This window comes from Phalaenopsis equestris, unplaced genomic scaffold (genome assembly GCF_001263595.1).
Source record: "Phalaenopsis equestris unplaced genomic scaffold, ASM126359v1 Scaffold000468, whole genome shotgun sequence".
NCBI lineage: Eukaryota > Viridiplantae > Streptophyta > Magnoliopsida > Asparagales > Orchidaceae > Phalaenopsis > Phalaenopsis equestris.
The window spans coordinates 789,554-805,628 of record NW_018164909.1 but is presented as its reverse complement, the minus strand read 5'-3'; the positions used below and the strand labels follow the sequence as shown (position 1 = coordinate 805,628).

The window sequence follows — 16,075 nt, the reverse complement described above, 5'->3', positions numbered from 1 at the left end:
TGGTTCGAGGGCAAGAAAAAAATTTTGTCGGCGCGAAGAAGAAGATTTGATGGCTAGGGCAGAGGAGTTTGGTGAATTTCGGGGCTTCGACGATTCAACGAAGAACTTTGGCCAGATTGTTGGCGCCGAACTCGCAGGAGGACCAGCCGAATCACAGGAGATTGGTGGATGCGCGAAGGATTGTTCGCGGCAAGCTGTTCGCTGTGGATGCGCGAAGGATTGTTCGCTGTTTGTGGGAGGCAATTCGAGGAGGTTGCGACCTGTTCCCGAGAAAGGTTGTTCATAAAGGAAGCTTGGGCGAGCAAACAAGGACGCGAACAAGGTGCGAAGATTTAGGCACTGCACGCGGAGAAGAACTGGGAAGGAAGGGAATTTGGGATTTGCACTAGAGGAATATTCCCTCCATTCGAGAAATTTCGTCAAACAGTGTGGGGAATATTTGCTTGAATAATACGAAGAAGGAATACTAGAAGAATATTTTGTGGATTTTCCTGCAAGGCGATCAAAGTGAATATTCTTTCGCGAAAACAGGCGGTAGAGAAGTATATATATATATATATTCCTTTATAAGCAGGAATTTTTTTAAAAAAAAATTATTGCGGGTTTAATTTTCAGATTGCATTTTCTGGCACGAAATTTGAGGTGGTGAAGTTCGATGAAACTGGTAACTTCTGATTGTGACAAACAAGGGTAAATGATCTATTGGCGCAACAAGGAAACTTGAAAGCTTCGCGGGCAACGAAACGAGATGCTATGGAGGATGAAGATTGAGAATAATTGCAACAGAGAGGGCCGACAACCATACGTTTATGTCTGACAAATGAAGTTATGTATCACGTGATGAATCTGAGATTTCCAGAAGAAGCTTGAAAGAAATTGGAAACTCAGTTTATGGCTAAATCTCTGACGAATAAGTTGTATCTGAAACAAAAGTTATATGAGCTGAAGATGCAAGAAGATTCTGATTTGACGTAGCATGTTAATGGCTTCAATCAAATAATCATGGATTTATCACGGCTTGATGTGAATATTGAGGATGAAGATCGAGTAATGATTTTGTTGTGTTCATTGTCTTCTTCCTATGAACACCGGGTAACTACTCTGACATATGGGAAAGAGACTATCAAAGTTGATGAGATTATTGCAGCATTGTTGGCTCACAACCAGCGGAAGCAGAATGTAAGGGAAAACTCTCACAGCGACAGTTTATATGTTAAGGGTAAGCAAGATCATGGAAGGAAGAAAGAGAAGGAAGGTTCTGGAAGGCGAAAATACATATCAAAATCTAGAGGTAAAAAGACAATTCATTGCTACAGGTGCAAGGAACCAGGTCATATGAAGAGAGATTGTTCAAAGCTCAAGAAGCAGACTGAGGAGAAAGGTGATACATCATCGAAGTCTGTAAATGTGGTACGGAGTGACAATTCAGATTGCAGTGATTGTGATATGCTTTCAGTTTCATCTATTCAGTTCACGGATGCATGGATTCTTGATTCAGGATACTCTTATCACATAACATCTAACAGGGAGTGATTTACTTCATACAGGTTAACTAATTCTGACTCGGATCTATTTGGGTGATGATAGATGTTGTAATATTGTTGGTATTGGAGATGTCAGAATTCAGATGTATGATGACACAGTTAGAACGTTATGTGATATCAGACATATTCCAGATCTGAAGAAGAATTTGATTTCCTTGGGCACTTTACATAGAAATGGTTTCATTCCTAAGACAGATGAGGATAGGAAAACCATCAGAATTGTTAAGGGTGCATTGACGATGATGAAAGGAAAGTTAACAGTAGGCAATATCTATAAACTGTTGGGGAGTACAGTTGTAAGTGGAGTTCGGAGTCAGATGATGACAGTATAAAACTATGACATATGCGTCTGGGTCATTTCAGTGAATATGAGATGGCGGAATTGCATAGAAGAAATCTGTTGCATGGTGTTAAAAGCGGCAAGCTCAATCTTTGTAAATTTTGTATCTTTGAAAAACAGACTAGAGTCAGTTTTATGACTAAAAAACACAAAACTGAAAGAATTCTTGATTATGTGCATTCTGATGTATGGGGCCCTACTAGGGAGTTGTCATTAAGAGGATCTCAGTATTTTGTTACCTTTATTGATGATTTCTCCAGGAAAGTTTGGGTATATCTCTTGAATCAAAAATCCAAAATCCAAAATTTTCTCTAAATTCAAGTTGTGGAAAGCTGAGAACCAAACTGACAGAAAGATCAAGTATTTGAGGTCTGATAATGGCATAGAATACACAGATTCATAGTTTCAGAAGTTCTGTGAGCATGGTATTCAGAGGCATTTTTCAGTGCGCAAGACGCCATAGCAAAATTGTGAGGCAAAAAGAATGAACAGGCCCTTAACTGAAAGGGCGAGGCGAGGTGCTTAAGACTGAATGCAGGGGTTCCTAAGAGTTTCTAAGTAGAGGCAATGAATATGGCATGCTATCTCATCAATAGATCACCTCAAGCATCATTGGGTGGCAAGGTCGCAGAAGATGTATGGTCAGGTAATCCAGTTAAATTTGATCATTTACGGATTTTTGGATTTCCTGCTTATGTGCATGTACCTGGAGATGAAAGATCAAAACTTGATGTAAAATTCAAGAAGTGCGACTTTTTGGGCTATAAGAAAGGTGTGAAAGGATACAAGCTTTGGGATCCGATTACAAAAAAGATAGTAATCAGGAGAGATGTAGTTTTTGATGAGCAATTTATGTTACAATAGAATCAAGACAAGCTGTCAGAAAAGAGTTTCAGTTCAGATGCAGTGCAGATGGATTTAGAACAACAGCCAATAGCTTCTGACAGAGGTAAAAGTTCAAATCCAACACCTGGTGATTCTATTCCAGATGACCTGCAGAATTATAATCTAGTTAGAGATAGACAGAAACGCACCAATGTAAGACCTCCTAGCAGATTGGGTTATGAAGTTTTAGTCTCATGTGCACTTCTCATCAGCAGCGATGATTCAACCACTTTTCAAGGAGCTATCACCAGCAAGGAGAAAGAGAAATAGATGAGTGCATTGGTTGAGGAGATGAAGTCTTTGCAGAAAAGTCGCACTTCGGAGCTAGTTCAGCTTCCAGAGGGCAAGAAGGCTATTGGGTGCAAATGGGTCTACAAAAGGAAACTAGCAGTATCAGAAAAAGAAGAAAAAGAAGGGGAAAAGTTCAAGATTCGACTGGTTGCAAAGGGATTTTCACAGTAGAAGGGAATAAATTATGATGAAATTTTCTCCTGTGGTCAGATATACTTCAATCATGGCAGTACTTGCATTAGTAGTTATTTGGGATTTGCATTTGGAGCAGATGGATGTGGAGGAACAGATTTACATGGAGCAGTCAGAAGGGTTCACTTAACCTGGACAGGAGCATATGGTTTGCAGGTTAAAGAAATCGCTGCATGGGTTGACAGTCTCCAAGTCAATGGTACGAGCGGTTTAACTACTACATGATTCAGATTGGTTACAAGAGATGTGAGTATAATTGTTATTTTTATGTGAAGAGCCTTGATGATGGTTCTATTATTTTTCTATTACTGTATGTTGATGATATACTGATCACTGCAAAGCATATGAATGATGTTTGTGGTTTGAAAGCTTTATTGAGTCAGGAATCTGACATGAAAGACTTGGGTTCTAGGAAGAAGATTCTTGGAATGAAGATTCATCGAGACAGAGAGACAGACGCTCAAGACAATTATTTTTATCTCAACAATGCTACGTTGAAAAAGTGCTGGAAAGGTTTGAGATGAGCAAAGCAAAGCCTGTAAGCACTCCTTTGGCAAATCATTTTAAGTTTTCTTCAGAACAGTGTCCTAAGACAGATACAGAAATCAAAGACATGGCAAAAGTTCATATGCCAGTGCAATTGACTGCTTACTTGATGTATGCTATGGTATGTACTCCTCCTGATTTGGCTCATACTGTTAGTCAAGTCTGCAAATACATGGCTAAACCTGGAAGGCGACATTGAGAAGCAATAGGAAGCAGTAAAGTGGATTTTCAGGTATCTGAAGGGTACTGTAGGACATGGAATAATTTTTGGCAGTCAGCAGAATGATCATTCAGTTGTGGGGTACGTTGATACTGACTATGCTAGTGATTTAGATGACAAAAGATCTACAACTGGGTATGTGTTTACTCTTGGTGGAGGATCTATATGTTGGAAGTCAACAATTCAGTCTATTGTGGCATTATCTACAACTAAAGCTGAGTACATGGCAGTAGCTGAAGCTGCAAAACAAGTCTTCTGGAATGCTGGGCTAGTAAAGGAACTGGGCGTTGCGTAAGATGGAATTCAGTTGCATTGTGACAGTCATAGTGCTATTTATCTGGCTAAGAACCAGGTGTACCATGCGAGAACCAAGCACATTGATGTCAGAATCACAAGGTCAAAGAATTGATTGCTCCTGGGAAGATATTGTTGCAGAAGGTTCATACTGATGAAAATGCAACTGATATGTTGACCAAGCCAGTTACTATCAACAAGTTATTGCATTGTTTGGACTTGTTGAATGTCTCCAGTTGCTAAAGATGCATGGTGGCCCAACCCACTTCTGGTATGTAAGGAACTCTATAACATATTTCTTCTAAGGGGCTGGATATTCGCCAAGGTGAAGATTTGTTAGATATGACTCATATACCATAAATGGACAGCGTTAAATCAAGAGCGGAGCAGAGTGGAAGGTTCTGTCCAAATCAAGGGAGTTTCCTTTTATGAGTTGGGGTTGTGATATATGGATAATTTGGTAATTACATATTGTACCCAATGTTTTCTTTTTATCTACTTTCTAGGGTAATAAATTAGGCTTGTATGTAACTCTAGATATTATCCATGAATTCTGTATTCTATACTTTTTCTGAATTATTAAAAGTCGTCGCTCTGCTCCCGAGGATGTAGGCATCTTTGCCGAACCTCGTTAAATATTTTTGTGTTCTTCTGGATTTGTGTCGTTCTTATTTTTCTTCGCCCTAATTTCTCAACAGAAAGGAAACATATCACTTGTGTAATCGAATTCCGAGGTAGATTGTGGAGGTGTCTCAAGAGTTGAGATAAATCGGGACAAAGAACTTGATAGCCGAGGGGCACGGCAGGCACTGTTCCCTTATTCTACCTCGTAAATACCATCAGCTCCCCTTAAGCATGAATCCCAGCACCATCCGCCTGATTTCTACTCATTTTCTGGCTCTTCCATAGCCGATCCTTCCCACACAACAGGACAAGGCATCGTTACTATATGTGTCAATCTCTCACCACCACTACTCTCCCCCACTTGTCTCATACCTCCAGTATTTGGCAAGTAACCAAAGAGTGAGGTCACCTCCAAACTGTAGTACGATTTGAATTCTCTAAAAGTCACATACATACTCACACAACCTCTTCTCTATTGGGCTTCACCAAATATACACCTTCTGGGTGACAGAATAACCCACGAAAATACATTTCACAGCTTTGGGATCCAGCTTTTCTATTGATGGTCTATTACCCTACACAAAACATACACAACTAAATGCCTTCAATAAGAGAATCTTGTCATTATCTATTTTCAATAACTCACAAGAAGATTGCCACTCCAACACTCTTGAGGGCATTTTGTCAGCTACCCAAATAGTTTGCCCCCACAAATGCTTTGAGGCATTCATCGATATCATTAGGTTTTGGGCTACCTTTAGGTGTTTATGCTTCCTCTCTGTTACTCTATTTTGTGTAGGTATATATTGACATGTGATTTGATGATGTATCCCTTGGGCTGACAGATACTTCCCAAACGTCTTTTTAGTATACTTTGTCCTATTATTAGATCTCAATACCTTCATTGTTGCATGTCTTGTTAGTATCCCTCTGCAACAAGTGTCTTGGCCAATGAAAGGAAGATGGAAGAGAGGAAGCTCGCAAAACGAACGCTGAGAATGATGAACTATGTATGAACAGAAGCTGAAGGAAGAGAAGAGCGCGGAAGGAAGAAGACGCCCAATCAAAGCTTCGCTTACGATCCAAATCTCGTTGAGGAGGCGACGTCGAGGGTTCTTGCGTACAGACATCGGAAAGGAAGGACAGGTGGCTCACGTGTGATCGAAGGAAGAAGACCATTCGCGTGGGTTAGGGCTAACCAAGGTAATGTTTATGAATTTAATAATAAATTTAATAATGTTTAAAATACTATCATATATTCCTTTTGGCATGATTGTTGGCCCCATGTAATGCTTGAAATGAGGGATACAAGGTTTTTAAGACTTACGGTTTCTGATACTTAGGTGGATGGCCATTGGAATTTTCCTCTTCTCCTTAATCTTCTGGGTTTCGAGGGAGCTACTTTCATTTCCACCATTCCTAATGAGCCTCATTTGCAAGATACTCCTACGTTCAAATTTCTTACATCTTGCTCCACTACCAAATCTCTAAATTCCGCCTTACATAATTTTCAAAAGCTCCCTTGGGGAGAGGGTGTTTGTAGTTGGGCATTAACTCCCTCTATGTCCTTTCTGGCTTGGCGGATTTTCCACTCTGTTATTCCATGTGATAATATATTAAAAATAAAGGGTTTGTGACTTGCTTCACTTTGTTGTTTGTGTGACTCGGCGGAGAAGACTGTTGAGCATATTTTCTTCTCTTGCCCTTTTTCACTTTTCATATGAAGGAAGGTTGGCATGTGGTTTAGCACTATTATGAATCCGGAGCAGAATCTTTTGCTTACTACTATGTTTTGCAATTCGGATCGAAAACAGAAACATTTTTGCAAGTCTACCCTTACATTATATGCTGATTTATTTGAATGGCTCGTAATGAAATGGATATTATACATGAGGGGTAAAGCCATTCAGAATAGGATGATCTTTACTAATATTATTGCCTATATTAATAAGCTTTGGAGGACGGGTAATGCTAAACAAAGTTTCTTTTCGGACATTAACTATTTTCTTTCTATGGGACCTGCGGTCATGGCAGCCCGGTTTTGGTGAGATGGAGGCCCTCTCCCAAGAGTTGGGTAAAGTTTAACACCAATGAGAGTTGGAAATTTAACAGTGCGGGCTGTGGGGGAATTGCTAGGAATTTTGCTGGGAACTATATTCTTTTCTTTTCCTCCTCCTCTTATGCTGACACTCCTATGGAGGCGGAGGCTCGGGTCATCTTGATGGCTGTTATGATAGCTCACTCTCGCTCACTCTCTTAGCTGGCATTTTATTATCTTTGAATGTGATAATCGCTTCTTGGTTGACATTTTTGCCAATAGTGTCGAGGCCCCTTTGGATATCCTCTATTATATTAAGAGGATTAAAGGTTTAATCTCTAATATGAATAAGATATGGAATTTCAATTATCGGGAGGGAAATCAAGCCGCAAATTGGCTTGCTATTTTAGGTAGCGCCACTAGTAACTATTGGGTAGGATCTAATCCCCCCTTTTTTAAACGCTTTGCTGGTTGGTGACAAGATTGAAGCCCCATATGTTCGTCAAGATGCCTCCTCTTAGCTTGTTATTATCTGTTTGGTGGTATCGTTTGGCTCTGGATTTCATTGGGGCTGTCCTTATATTTCCTTTCCTACTTCGGGCTCGATTGGGTCTCGGTTGGGGTGGTGGTTGCCGCTCACCTTATATTTATGGCAATACCTACTTTTTGTTTTGTGGTACTTCCTTTGTGTGCCAGCTTTTGCACCTGAGTTTACGGGTTGTATTCGCTTCATTAACTCAATCTCTACTTTCACGGACCCTCTTTCTTTCCTTTGTCATTATTACTGCAGGTTTTTTTTCGTGGAACACAGACGCTTGTGATGTTGTTGCCGTCTGGAGCTCTTCACTCGGTTTTTGTGTTCTTTCTTAATTTTTTAGTCCACATCTTTTGTGGGGTATACGATTACTTTGGTATACAAGATTTAATGTTTTTTTTGGTACACTTTCTCGTTTTTATCCTTTTGGTGTGGAGTTGTAACGTGGATAAAGGAAACCCTAGGATTTTTATTTTATTTTTAGACGGGGATCATTATTCTCTCCCTCTTTTGGTACTTTTAATTTATATTAACACGTAGGAAGACACGAGATGTTTTTTTTTCTTTTATTTATATATATATATATATATATATTGAAAAAATAATAATTATTATGGGATTACATAAATATGATATGAAAATTTTATACATAATAATGAAGTTAAAAGATAATTAAAATAAAAATTTAAATACTATGTTTATGGTAAGTTTCCAATTCATCAACATCAAGAGTAAGCGGATTGTTTTTAATGAGGTGAGTATCTTTACTTCTAAATTATGAAAACAATGATGTATTTTTTTCTCAATCACTCGCATTAGAATGTCATTAGTCAAGATATCTTGTTATTGCAACTAAAATATGATTATTGTCTTATTACTCAATTTGAACGTCTAAAAATGAATGTGAATGAATTGCATAGTTAAACTTATTTGCTACACATACATGTCATAAAAGAAAAGTATTGAGTGTTTTTTAGAATGTAAATGAAATGATTTATAGGATGTTTGCATGTGCATGATTGACTATGATGGAGTCGCCCCTTTTGATGGTGGTAGTGGGAGAATACTATTATACCGTGCATGTAAATGGAAAAAAATATTGATATTAAAGTACCTTAAGTGATACAAATTTTTAAACAGTGTGACGATTGTGTAGATATGAGATGATATTGATATGATATTTATACATACTCTTTGAATAGCATGTTAAAAGTTTATATTGATGTATAAAAAAGCTTAAATAGAATACATATTATACTTTTTTCATGTATTATTGTAGTTTAAGAGTACGAGCATTCACTAGCTTTTTTTAGTTTATTATTGTTTTAACTAACTTTTCAACTTTAATTAAATTATTAAAAAATGAACGATGTACAAGAAAATGTTTATAAATGACGAGAAAAACCAGTAACGAGGTAATTCTACCACTTTAATTTATTTTGTAATGGTTCTTCCGTCGATTAAACTGTAAGTTCATATAGAAAATTTAATTCACACCGTTCGACTGTCTGTACCCGCCTTAGTAGTTCTAACTCCAGGTCGGGTCATGACAAAAGTGGTATCAGAGCCTAGGATTTCGGATTAATTAATGAAATCTTGATAAAAGAGTCAATAAAAAAATTATAAAAAAAATTTAATATTTATAAAAATTAAAGTTAATTGAAAGAAATAATTATTATCTATTCAGGTATAGTGATATACCAAAAATTATAGAAAAGAGAATCTGACATAAAATGAAATAATACAACCTACTATTAATGTGAACACGAATGTCCTCACCGAAATGATGGTGGTCATGACTCAGCTAATTCAGAAGTCCAGATCCTAGTCTAATGATACAATTGTTGAGGATAAATTCTTGAAGATATTTCAAAGTCAATATCCACCTCTGTTAAAGGGAACAGAAGACCCGATTGAAGCAGAGAACAAACCAATGAGGATAAAAAAGATACTAGATAACATGGCTTCTCCGAATGAAAGAAGAGTAACGTTGGCGACATTTGTGACGGATGAAGAAGCCGAAAGAGTGGCATAAGCAGCGTTAAGACAGGTTAGAGGGCATACCCAACACGATAGTTAGTTGGGAGAAATTCGTGAATCTATTCAGAGAATGGTTTGTACCCCATCCGCTCGAAGACAGATGTGGGACAGGTTCATCAAGTTGAGGCAATGAAACAAAACGATCATGAAGTACGAAGCAGAATTCAGTGCACTTTCGAGGTATGCATCACAGTTAATCGCTACTACATAAGAAAAGTGTTATAGATTCCTTTAAGGACTAAAAGATTATATCATACAACCACTAGTACCTTTAAGAATCGCTGAATACTCAGTGTTAGTGCTAGAAGAATAGAGATCAATTATCATCTTACACAGAAGCGTAAGGAGATGCGCAAAAAGAAGACTGCAGGAACATGTAAATCACTCAGAGAGAACCAATGAGAAGAAGTTCAAGAATAACTCAGATAGAGTTAACAAAGGTACGACTTAGGGTACTTGAGCAACTTGTGCCAAATGCAGAAGAGAACATAAAGGTGAATCGTTGATGGGCTCTAACGCTTACTATTGGTGTCGTCAGTCTGGTCATATAACAAGATATTGTTCATCTCTTGCCAGAAAAGCACTGAAGAACAGAAATCAGGTGAAACTCCTTAGAAGTCGGCAGGCGGGCAAAAAAAGATAAAGTCTATAGCTTCAGCTCCAAACCAAGGTCAACCAAGACAACTTGTTTGACGAGGAGTACATTCCCTTGCTCATAGTGAGCCTAAAGAACCTACTGTTGTTGAAGGTGATGAGGTCTGATGAGTTTGGTGTTTTTCCTAGCATATGCGTCGGAAACTGTGTATTGTTATCCAAAGCATAACTAATTCATCTTGTATTGAGTCTTTACCTTTAAGTGATTACATTTAATATGACCCGTAATTTCATGGATAGCAAATGTCGAATTGCTTGAAGTTTGTTTATAAATTTTGAGAAAGAAATTTTTGTAATTGGGGAAAATTGTAACGTCAACTTCTGTTTCTCGGAAGAAGAAACGATAAGGAGGAGAAGAAATGGGGAAACAAAAGGAAAAGAGAAGAGGAAACGAGAAGTTCGGGAGCCAAAGAAGGGAAAGAAGAAGCAATAGGGTCAAGAAACCGAACATGTAAGTTCGCTTATAAATTGACGCAGAGGGGGATCGAGACGTAGAAGCAACCCTGAAGACTTAACTGAAAAGCGAGCGGCTCTGCGACGGTGTCTTGGTCAATTGAAGGAAGATGAGAGAGAAGAAGCTCGCGAGATGTGCGAACGCTCAAAAGAAAAAACTATGCATGAGCAGAAGCTAAAGGAAAAAGGCATTCCATCGAAGCAAGCTCGTGTGTGATTTGAATCTCACATAGAAGGAGCCGACGTCGAGGGTTCTCGCATGCAAAGACCAGAGAGGAAGAAGGGCAGGCAGCTCGTGTCTGATCGAAGGAAAGAGACCATTCGCGTGGGTTAAAGCTGACCGAGCAAATGTTTATGAATATAATAATAAATTTAATAATAGTAAAAATAATATTATATATATATATATATATATAAATTGAAAAATAATAATAATAATAATTAAGTGGGATTACATAAAGTAAGATATTATAATTTTACACATAATTATGAAAAGTTAATACAGCAACAACAACAACAACAAACCTTAATCCCATTACGTGGGGTCGGCTACATGAATCATTTTTTCTACATTGTGTCCTATTTAGTGTCATATTTTCATTTAATTCTAATAAATTAAGATCAACTTTTATACAATAAGCCCAAGTCTTCCGAGGTTTACCTCTGTCTTTCTTAGCATAAGTTGAATCTAAAACACCTACTCTCCTATTATGAAAAGTTAATAGATAATTAATATAATAATTCATATATTATAGTTATGGTAGGCTTCCAATTAATCAACGTCAAGAGCAAGTTGATTGTCTTTAACAAGGTGAGTATTTTTAAATCTAAATGATGAAAATAATATTGTATTTCTTCTCAATCACTCGCATTAAAATGTCATTAGTCAAGATATCTTGTTGCTGCAATTAGAATACGATTATTCTGTCTTATTATTCAACTTGATCATTTAGAAATTAATGTAAATGATTTGTAAAATTAAACATATTTACTACCCATGCATGTTATAAAAGAAAAGCATTCGGTATTTATTAGAACGTAAATGAAATGATTTATAGTACGTTTGCATGTGCATGATTAACTGTGATGGAGTCATCCTTTGATAGAACTAGTGGGGGAATTCTAATTTACCCATACATGTAAATGGAAAAAAGATATTTGATATTGAAGTACCTAAAGTTGTACAAACTTTTAAACGATGCTACTTTGACGATTATATAGATATGAGATGATATTGATATGATATTTATATAGACTCTTTGAATAACATATAAAATGTTTATATTGATTTATAAAGAAGCTTAACTGACATGCATATTGTTCTTTTTATTTGTATTGTTGTAGTTTAAGAGCGAGTATTCATTAGTTTTATTTAGCTTGCTTTTGTTTTAACTAACTTTCAAATTTAATTAAATTATTAAAAGATAAGCGATAGACGAGAAATATTTTAGATGACGGAGACAACTAGCAAGGAGGCAATTATGTCGTTCTAATTTATTTTGTAGTTGTTCTTTCATCTATCAAATTGTAAGTTAATATAGAAAATTTAATTCACACAGTTCGACCGTCTGTACTTGTCTGGGTTAATTCTAAGCCCCGAGTCGGGTCGTGATACCGCTAGCTTTAACCACGACTATATCTGAGGTACATGATTATCGTCCCAGTTAGCTCTAGTCACGGTTGCTTTGCGAGGACGAGGAAAAATGAGAGTTACCGGTCTCTGTACGCCGATTCCAACTGATCGAATCGAGCATCACTAGCGATGACTAGGGTTAGTGCTCAGATATCATAAAAAATTAACTTCTTTGAAAACTTTATTTATTGATTAATGACTTGGACTTTTGTAGAGTCTATGCATTCTTGCACATAAAGTCCTAGATTTCTATATATTCCCTATTACTCAATGGAACCCTACCCTATATGTAATTCTCAAAAGATACTTCATGCTCTGGTCTACATACATAGAAAAATATGTTAACAAAAATGAATATAACAATAATGCTTCATGCCTTCTAAAATGAGGATTAGGCCTTACATATAACCTGATGCAGCTCATAGAATAATAAAATTAAGCGTGATAGGCAGGATGCTGCCCTCTATGTTATACATCAATGGTGAGTTGTACCAAAAAACTTTATTAACAAAAAAGCTCACCTACCATCATAGCTATATAATAAATTTGAAAGTTTAATTAATACATGAAACGATAGATTTTTAAAGGCGAGGAAGGCTTTTAATATTTTTTTTTTACCAAGATTCCGCATAGCCTTAAAGAACAAGATGTTGAGATATCCTAAAGAAGAAAGTAAAAACACACAAGCACAACAAAATTCTAATACAGAACGGCCGCAGTTTTGAGTACAGTCGATTCTACAGAGAGCAAAGGATTGGTGAAAATTCATCCATGGTGGTCTAAGAAAATCTATTTTAGCATGTACTCGAGTTAATTTGTCGGTATTCAAGAGAAAGTTCGAACTCCTTAAACTTTCATGATAGAAGATACAGATATTTGAACAGGAAAATACACTTGCAAGATAGTATCTTCACTGTACTGCTATGTGATGCAAGGTGCCCTGTGTGAATCAGAAAAACTACTAACAATATTAAAAACTTTTTTAATTAAATACATGGGATAAATAAAAGAAAAAGGAAATAATGTTGTAATATCAAACCTCTTTCTCATTTGTGTGTACTTTTCATTTTCACAGACTGACTTGTAAATATTGCAGAGTAGGCAACTCTTCGCATTCTTAAGAACCTGAGGTCTACCATAAATTCCATCAGAACGAAATAACTTCAATTCAAAATTTTTTGAACTAGTAGTCTATGGAATGCATTTTACAATGAAACGTAGAAACATGCAAGACAACTCCCGTTGGAATTCTATGCCCTAATAAAAAAGAATTAAGACTACACACGTTAAGAAAAATCATTTTAGTAGAACTGTCCAATTTACTTATGGCAAAGGGTATCAATGTATAAAGTAAGCATATTATTATACCTTTGAGAGAAGAGGTAAAGCATCTAATGCAGTCTTGAGAATGATAATGTTCGATATCAGCATTTGACTTTTCCTAGCAGTGGCAGATTTAAGAGCTTCTCCATTGACTTTTGTTGTCTTGAAGCAGAAGTGACAAAGTACCTTATCTGACATAGAAAGAGAAAACGAAATAAATCCAAGTGTCAAATACAAAAGCCCTTAGAGCAGCCGAAAAGCATGATCACCAGTCTCTTTTGGAAATTTACGAAGCACTTGGACAAGGCCGAAAAATAGCTCTGCATTGCTCATTAGCTCATCCTGACAAACAAAAATTCCAAAAGAAGAATATCCTGAGAGCACTTATAAGATTAATTAGATTCATGCTTCGCCCCAACAATACCCAAGAAAATCGACTTCTCCACTTAAAAATTCCTAAATAAAGAGTTGAATATAAAAAACAAGTCAAAATATTCAACCAACTGAGCAGGGTTAACTTCACTAATATTTTGTGCTAATAAATATGAATACCAATCTAGGTTCAATAATATTTTGATAAACTAGCATAATCATTTCTCAAATAATTCAGCTCAAAATGCTTCTAATATCAAAAGTTTATTTTTTAACTTTTATTCATTTACATAGGAAGTCATGAACATAATTATTAGCAAACAAGGGAGCTATGGACCCACAGAACCACGGATTTCCAAGATTAATGCAACGGGAATCCCATTCAATGAAACTTCTCTTACAGGATTTTCAGCTCTATTATCAAATTGGGTAGACTTTTTGTTTACCTTCTTTACCTTATTTCCTTTCCTTTTTCTCTTAAATAGAATTTAGTTTAATTAATAGTATAAATAACATATTTGGAACCTGGTTGAGGATCCTGTTATTATTGCATTTATATTTTAAAAACTTTGTTCTCGATTTTATGTTCTTCTGAGTTTTGTATCCTTTCTTTTTGTAAGTATTGTATTTGTATCTTGCTTCGAAACAGATAGTGGATCTCTCTTAGTATTGTATATGTTTTCAGCCAAGACAGCCAACGAAAAACATATATCTCCCTCCAAAGGTTGTCGACCGCTCATATTAGAATCCCCTTACAATTTCCGACGCAAATATAGTGTTGAATTTGCAACTACCAAGAGGCAAAAAATAATTTGACATTTGTGTCAGAATTAGCATCCTATTTGCGCCGGATATTTCGTCAATATATGAATTCCGGAAACGGCGAAACTTCTTTTGGATTTGTGATGGATTTTGAGTCAACTTTGCATCGAAAAAAATGACGTAAATACTTTACTTGTTAGCGATGAATTAAACTCACGCAATTTCGATGCAAATCCTACGCAAATGACCTAATTTACTAATCTCGCTCGTCTCCCCCTCTACCCGAAAGCATAGTCTCCCCCTCCCTCATGACTCCTCTTCTCTCATTCCCTCTCCCTCACGAGTTCGCTAGCCTTCGGGAAGAATCTTCGCAATATAGTAGCCATTAGAGCTAACTTGTTGACATCATTTTTAGTGAGGTCTTAGTCTTCTACTCTTAGAACCTAGGATCTAGCTTTAAGAGTTCTTATTGACCATCCTAGCGGACTAGCAATGGAGCCTACCTCCTGTAGAATTTCAAGCCACTTCTCAACTCATTTTTTTGTGAAGAGCTCGCATGAGTGGTTCCAAGCACTCAACTTCTAGTTGCAAGGGCTAAAGACCAACATGTACAAGGCCCGAAAATGAGTTCCCATAGGATCAAATGACCATAGGTGAACCCTTTGTGACTTGATTACTCGTGAACGCCGCATTTCACGCACTCACTGCATCATACACGATTTTGGCTTAAATCGACTTGCCCGTCGGCGAACTCGTCCGGACGAACCCGGATGACGAAACGAACCGCGCTAAAGCGTCCAGAACGTCAACTTTAGCCAGAAAGGCAACCCATATCACTATGGTTTCGCGCGTGAGCGGCTAACACGAAAATTGATGCACGATAGCGGGGCGCGGGCCCAGACTCAACCCAGGTTCAACTCAGGTTCGATTTGGGCTGAACTCGGGCTGAACAAAGGTTAAACAATTTTGAATTTTAAATTTTTGAATTTCAAATTCGTCATTTAGTTGGGAGTTAAAATTTTCCATTTGAACCCAGCTACGTGAATGGAAACAAATTAATTCCCCACCTAATCTCCCTTAACGTTCACCTCGGCTATACAATCCCGCTTAGCTCCTTCCTGGCATGGTCTCTCCTGTTTGGCTCCTCTCTTCTTCCGCTCTGCACCGAAAACTCCTCACTCTCACGCTCGAGCTCCTTCCCCCGGCTGGCCGCGCTTCTTCCCTTTACTACCGAAGCTCGTGGCTATCCCTTTCTCCCGATCCGTCTTCACAGAGAAGCATCGTAGCCTCCCTCCACTCGTGACCGAACCCAGCCCCATCTCCCTATCT

The 16,075-nt window shown here is 37.3% G+C and overlaps 1 protein-coding gene across 9 annotated transcripts in view; it reads right to left on the bottom strand.

Annotated features, from left to right (window-relative positions):
* LOC110027914 (DNA mismatch repair protein MSH4) overlaps nt 1–16,075 on the bottom strand; it is a 182,101-nt gene that overhangs the window by 52,549 nt on the left and 113,477 nt on the right. For all 9 annotated transcript variants that reach the window (XR_002294390.1, XR_002294392.1, XR_002294391.1 and 6 more), the window contains 3 exons: nt 13,882–13,954; nt 13,658–13,803; nt 13,329–13,414 (listed from right to left, as the gene is read on the bottom strand). Coding sequence is in view for 6 of the 9 variants with exons in the window: in XM_020729553.1 (XP_020585212.1) it covers nt 13,329–13,414; nt 13,658–13,803; nt 13,882–13,954 (305 nt within the window). In the remaining 3 variants the exon portion in view is untranslated. The remainder of the gene's footprint in view (nt 1–13,328; nt 13,415–13,657; nt 13,804–13,881; nt 13,955–16,075) is intronic.